General features: G+C 34.2%; 1 protein-coding gene across 1 annotated transcript; it reads right to left on the reverse strand.

Annotated features, from left to right (window-relative positions):
- Positions 1-4,960: 4,960 nt before the first annotated feature.
- LOC113117466 (uncharacterized protein C1orf115 homolog) lies at positions 4,961-6,646 on the reverse strand. The gene is made up of 2 exons (XM_026286162.1): positions 6,265-6,646; positions 4,961-5,672 (listed from the first exon to the last, which is right to left on the reverse strand). The coding sequence occupies exons 1-2, from the start codon at positions 6,556-6,558 to the stop codon at positions 5,535-5,537; spliced, it is 432 nt and encodes a 143-aa protein (XP_026141947.1). The 5' UTR covers positions 6,559-6,646; the 3' UTR covers positions 4,961-5,534.
- Positions 6,647-7,008: the final 362 nt, after the last annotated feature.

The raw sequence follows: 7,008 nt of genomic DNA on the forward strand, positions 1-7,008 counted from the left end.
TGGTCAGTCAGGCCTGATGGATCTTTCTTGGGGAGTGTGTCTATAGTTTATAAGACAGGCCCACATCTTGGCTGCTACTGCAGGTGTTACTGCCCCATATCATCACTTACCAGCTGCACAGTCGGCAGGCTAAAACAAAGCCCGTCTTTTGACTGTGTAGAGCATGTGTGTGTGTAATATATATTTGTATTTATTTATCCCTCTCAAGTTTTCTCTTCAGCTTTAACAGCCCAATGCTACATATTTATCTAAGCAGCTGAGCGTGTAGTGTGCTGGCACTTAACGCAAGCTTGCAACTGCTCTTGCAATGAACTTATGAAATAATGTACTGTCCTGTTATGTTTTTGTCTTCTGTCTTATCTATGCCTTCATCAGGAACAACTGAAAATGCCAATGGAGATGACTGGCATACTACACTGCCGTTCAAAATTAGGGGTAGTAATTCAAAAGATATATATTAGTACTTTTGGATGCATTAAATTGATCAAAAGTGACCAATTAATGCTGTTAATTAATGCAATGTCCCTTTGCACTTTTTCATGTATCATGTAACAACAAACAAATCCTGTAACACTGAAGAATGGCTGCATACAATTTAGATTTACCATCACTGGAATAAATTACATTAGAATAGACAATGGTTACTTTAAATTGTGATATATATATATGCTTACCTGTATTTATTTAATCAAAAATATAGTTCAAACTAATATATATATATATATATATATATATATATATATATATATATATATATATATATATATATATATATATATATATTAGTTTGAACTATATTTTTGATTAAATAAATACAGGTGAGCATAAGGTACTTCTTTCAAAAACATGGACAAATCTTACTGACTCCAAACCTTTAAACAGTAGTGGATGTTGAGTATTTACTATTGTTAAAAGGAAAAAAAGGCTTCAGTGCAGATAAAAAAAGATCAGAATTGCAAGTACACTAAGGCCAATTATCAGAGCTATGCTGTAAATATTAATTTGATAACTTCATAGTCTTACTGTATACACACTAAGAGAGATAAAAGGTACAAAAGCTGTATATTTTCAAAACGTACAAATATGTACCATTTAGGTAATAATATGCATACTTTAGATAAGAGTTTGCACCTTTAGGGTACCAATATATATACTTTAGGGGTAAATAAAATACAAATGTGTTCCTTTTGAAAGGGTTCTCCCCCAGTAACCTTTTTTTTCCTGAGAGCGTATGCCAATCCTAACTCTCTCATTGTCTTTATTTCTCTTTAGGAATTTCAGGGGAAAGTTTTAAGTCAACGTCTGAGCAGCAAAATGTTCATCTGTGTCAAGAAGTGTCTACACCGTGTAAGAGGAGATCTGAAGATTTTCTGCCCCCATGAGTTTGTGGATGAGCTAATCCAACTAAAAACCCACAAAGTGAATTCACAGCTCTGAATCTGTGATCTAAAGAACTTTATTGATAGAGCGATTGCTGGTTCCCTGTGTCTCAGTTCAAGCTAGCTGGTAAGCTGGTAAGTAGCTCACACAAGGTGACTTAAGGCTAATCCACCATAAGCCACAGCAAAGTATTTGATGGTTCAAAGTGACTACAGGCTGATCCTATTTAGCCACCCACACTTGGATGAGAAAGGCATACTTGTCTTAAGAGATTTTGTATTTCATCAATTAAAAGACTCCGACATGGATTTCCTTTAATTGCAAAGCTAGGTTTTAGTAGAACTGCAAATGCATGGTCAGTGGATATTTCTAGACGAGGAAAAACATGATGTATGCTGTACACATCTAATGATCCAGTCATTATTGTTGTGACGACACTGAAAACGTTGTCTAACCATTCTTCAGTTAGACCCAGATGCACGTTTTTGGGCCTTAAGTGAGTATTAAATCCTTATCAGATCCCAGTTATCTACATTAAGCAATAATACACACCTGTATGCTGGCATACCTCATAGTTCACTGAGCATCGTCCAACATTCCTGAATTCATACGCAGTTTATGTAATTGCCTTTAAGTTTTGGAAGCTGTAAAGGAGCTGCATGATCTACTGTATGGACAAAAAGTGCTGTAAGAGTTTGGGGTCAGTAAGATTTAAAAATTTTTAAGAAATTGCTACTTTTATATATTTAATTGACCACAAGAAAGTGCTATTTAGTCAAATATATTCATAATGTTACAAAAGATTCATGTTTCAGATAAAGGCTGTTCTTTTGATCAAAGAAGCCTGAAGAAAATGTACCCGGGTTTCTAAAACCAAAATACGCAGCACAACACTGATAATAAGAAGAAATGTTTCCACAGACTGCACTAATGGTTGCTGAAATTTCAGCTTTTCATCACAGGAATGAATTAAATATTAAAATATATTCCAACTAAAAAAGTTATTTTGATTTCCCTAGCTTATACATTCAAACTCTGTATTATAATCATACATTTATATCCTGATGTGTCCTTGCCGTTTTCATATGTTGTCATTTTTCAGTAAAATGTCTCATTGGCAAGAGCCCAAACGCTGAGGTTAAATTGGGCTGGGTTAAATAGCAGCGCTCTTGATTGGTGGCCGGATAGCTAAATGTCAGTGTTAGAGAGAGATGTATCAGAGGGCTAGAGATAGTGTAGGCGTAGTTTGATTAATAAGGTGCCTGAAGCAGTGACTCAGCCAGCCGGAGCAGAGACCTCCGTGATAGGAGCCCTGCACCATCCACCCGTGATCAATAAGCCAGGTATATCATAAGAGCAACAGTAAATTTAAAACAGGTTTTAAAGGTTTGGATTCTTTATGAAGTGAATGATTAATCGGACACAGCGTTTCACAATATGTTTTATGTCATTCGTAGCTTCACAGCTTCATCACTAAGGCTCCCTTAAATTGACACTAAACCAAAAATATGTTTGTTTAAACTCAAAGTGTTATTTATATATTATTATTATTTTATTATATATTATTAGACATTTAGTTTTAGATTAGTTTATCAGTAAGTAACTGGGAGGTTTTTTTTTTTTTTGGTTTTAGATTTACATTCAACTCTTTTGACCGCCTTCATATAATGGTACTATTAATATAATATCAGTAATATTTTGTCATAGTTTTTGTTTCGTAGATTTAACAAGGCAAAACTGAAATAGAAATGTTGCCAGTTATATCCTGTTATCCAAATGTTGTTGTCTCCGATCTTTTTTGTTGCAATAAATTAGAAAATATTCCAAGTTTAAATATTCCACCAGGTCGTCTTTGTAGGTCAGATGATATTATTGGAACGGCGTCAGAAACAGTCTGTGTTTGATTGTGACATTATGAACTCAAACTGTCAATGTCTTCAAGTGCTGGGAAGATTTCTGCTTTTTAATTTGCACCCAGTATATTTATTGACAAAGGCAGATTATTTAGATGATGAAGTCATCGCATCCTTTTGTGTCTTGGAGTAATTGCATGACCGATATTAACCCACATAAGGCCAAGCTGACCAGCAGAAGGATGAACTTTGGGACTGAATGGCAGATTTTAATAATTGCAGCCTCCTGCTTCTAATAATTTCTCAGCTGTCTTTTTTTATCAGAGAGGCATGTTCGTCATAGACTACAAGACTTTGGGTTTTATCCCTAACAAAAACACCTTGCTTAAATTTATTAAATGAGACTAACTGACAGTAATTGAAAATGAATATAGGGAGCTGGAAGTAAATACCTCATTTATCAGACAACATCAGTGGCATCATGTCTTTTTAATTGGATTCAGCTTTCTAAATTCAGCTTTTGGGAGGTCTAATAAATAATGGCAATACAACAGAAAGCTGTGTGGAATATTGGCAGACTTTAAAAAAATGGTTGATGTTGACTTGAATTAGTTTGACAATTACTGTTAACGGGATAACTTGATAAGATCAAAGTGAAAATATTATTATAATAATCAGAATATTATTTCTTGTAACACAATGGCCTTCATCAGTAAGAAGATGCTTTGGGAACAAAAACAGATTTGTTCTTGTGTTTTTGTAGTGTTTTTTCTTTTTTTTAACTACATTGTCTACATTGTGTAAAATTGGGTTCATCTTAACAAAAAAAAAAAAAAAAAAAAAAAAAAAAAAAAATATATATATATATATATATATATATATATATTGTATACAAAACAACAAAATGACAAAAATACAAACATAAAAATGAATGATTTCTAATGTAAAAGTATCTAAAAAGTATAAAACAAAATATTAGAATAATACAAAAATCTAAAAAAAAAAAAAAAATACATAAAGTATGCATTTCATTTTTATTTCAAATTACTGCTGATATATTTCTGGTGGCAAGTGGTTGTCTTAAATGCCTCTCAAATCAACTCAAAAATATGAGCACTAATACATTTTTGTTCTTTATTATGACTTTTAGATTATTAAGTAATGAGTGTGTTATTATTAGGTCTGTTCATAAAAACATGTCCATTTCTTCACTCCATACTGAAGAATGGCCTGGCGACAAGAGCATTTTCTTATCTCGTAACTGAGTGATCACAGCCCACCTATTAAGTCATGTTCTACCATAGCACCTGTAAGGAGGAGAGTGCCAGCTGAATACACCCATGAACCTTTAATCTCCTTTGGTCCATAGATCACACTTCAGCCATGCATCCCTGTCCAACGCCCTCTGATAAATAAAAAAAAGTGCAGTTTAAGTCTCAAACTCTTATCTCTGTAACAGCTGCTCCCCTCCTTGCTGATGGCCATCTTGTTGGCTGACTTTTACCATCCCTCCCTTTGTGAAACAGCAGTGGTTTATATGTTGAATTCACTTTACAAATGCCTAGAACTTATCTGGTGGCTTTCCATGCATAGGCTTACACTATATGGTATGTTGCGGTGAATGTAGTTCATATGCACTGACTTTGTCACGCTCATTCCATTCCATCAACGTGCCTGTTGGCTGCAGTATGTGCAGACCTGAAACATGAAAGCAATGAATTTAAAGTTAAATTATAATTATAATGTTTTGATCATTTACTCATCTTCATGTTGTTCCAAACCTGTATGAGTTTTGAACACAAAAGAAAGAATTTTGAAGAACCAAACAGTTCTTGGTCTCCACTGACTTTAAAGAAATACTATGGAAGTCAATGGGTACCATCAACTCTTTGATTACCAGCATTCTTCAAAATATCTTATTTTATGTTCAACATAAGAAACAAACTCATAAAGGTTTTGAACAACATGAGGATGAGTAAATAATCACAAAATAATAATTTAGGTGAACTATCCCTTTAAATGAGTTGTGCATTACCAGAAGAATGTGTGTTAATTACAAAAGAGAATAGAATAGAATAGAAGTGTTAATCACAGTCCATCACAGCATCTGCTACTTAATATTTTTGTCTCCTCCATGCAATTCTCTCTTGCCAACAGTGGTAAAAATGTGGTAAAAATACATTTATTGCACTTCCAAATCAGAGGTTCATATCACAGATAAGTGGCTGTAGTAAAAATGGAGATCCAACAGTGATTATACTGTTCTACTCATGATGTAACCGGCTGGTCTCGGGTCACGTGTTAGACGTGAGCTCTGGCTCTGTGGATGTCTGGCACTATTGTGGCACCGGCACCCAACGGCATAGAATAGGCTGTGCTCAGATTCTGCAATCCAACCACCAGACACTTCCAGCTGTAACGAAGAGCCTTCCCCATATTCTGTAAGAAAAAAAAAGGTTGGATAAACAAAGATATTGAGTTTGAATATGAGGTTACACTTTATTTTGGTAGTCCACTTTAGACATTCTAAGTTCCTTTGCAAATACATGCAAACTACCAATGATGAAGCAGCTTGTTTTTAAACGATTATTGTTGTTGTTGTTAAAGAGAATCTCTGGTTAAAATGTATTATTTTAACATTAAAATATTTATCTGTGGTAATGTGATTACGTTTCAAAAATAGCTATAGGCCTATGGTATTGAATAAGAACAGTTAACAAAATAAGTAAATGGAAATGGAAAATGGAAAAAAAGAAATGTAATTAATATATAATATAGTAGCCTAATTATTATTATTTGGTCTCTGTGTTTACATGATAAAACAGCCTATACCCAACCAGTTATGAAACTCACAAAAATACATACATTTTTCAAATAATTTGTAGTTGATTTTAAAAAAATGCGCAATACTGTTTCTGTCTGTCTCCATTAAACAATTATTTGTGAGATACTCAGACGTTAAGCAGTGTTAACTATTTGTGTAAATAATCATGATCAGACAAACAACGAACTTTCAAAGTAAATCACGTACTTTTCTTAACTTTTTATATTTGTCTTGTTTTTTCTTGATATTGTCATCTCGTGGATGGTCAACAATCTCATCCTCGACCAGCGGTTGGTATTTCTCTGGTAGAAAAGCGATGCGCGCTTGTTTGGCGGACTTCTTTTTCTTGTTCACGCTCGTCGATGAGTTCAGCACAGGCGGCTCGTCTTGAACCTTGAGTTCTTCCTTAGCTGGTTGATCGTAGTTCGAAGAAACTATTTTAGATTTGTTCTTCTTTTTATGATTTGATTTGCGCTTGGATTTGACGCGTTTTAGAGACATTTTACTCACATCTAAAGTACACTGTCCATCGGAATCTACTGAAGGTGTCAGGTGCGAAGTTCACTCCACGGAACTTCGACCAGAATAGTTCTGCGCATGCGCAGGTCAGCGCGGCCTAATCACTAGAGGTGTGCGATACCGCTAGATTTGGTAACGATCCGATACCAAGTAAATACAGGGCCAGTATCGCCGATACCGATACCAATATCGATACTTTTTAATAATTAAGGTGGATGCGTCTTCAACCTAAATCTAAATGAATTTTCATGACTTTTAATTTGTTTTTGTGATTTGCATTTTGGGTTATTAATCAGTACTACGAAAGCTTTTGTTCAGAAACAACTTTTGGTTACTTCTGATTTATTTAAATAAACAAAGTTACAAAATGATTACTTCACAAATATAAAAAATGTAAAAACAAATTCTCTTTTCAAGTAGCATGTTAATAAA

The sequence above is a fragment of the Carassius auratus genome, chromosome 17, assembly GCF_003368295.1.
Source record: "Carassius auratus strain Wakin chromosome 17, ASM336829v1, whole genome shotgun sequence".
Lineage (NCBI taxonomy): Eukaryota > Metazoa > Chordata > Actinopteri > Cypriniformes > Cyprinidae > Carassius > Carassius auratus.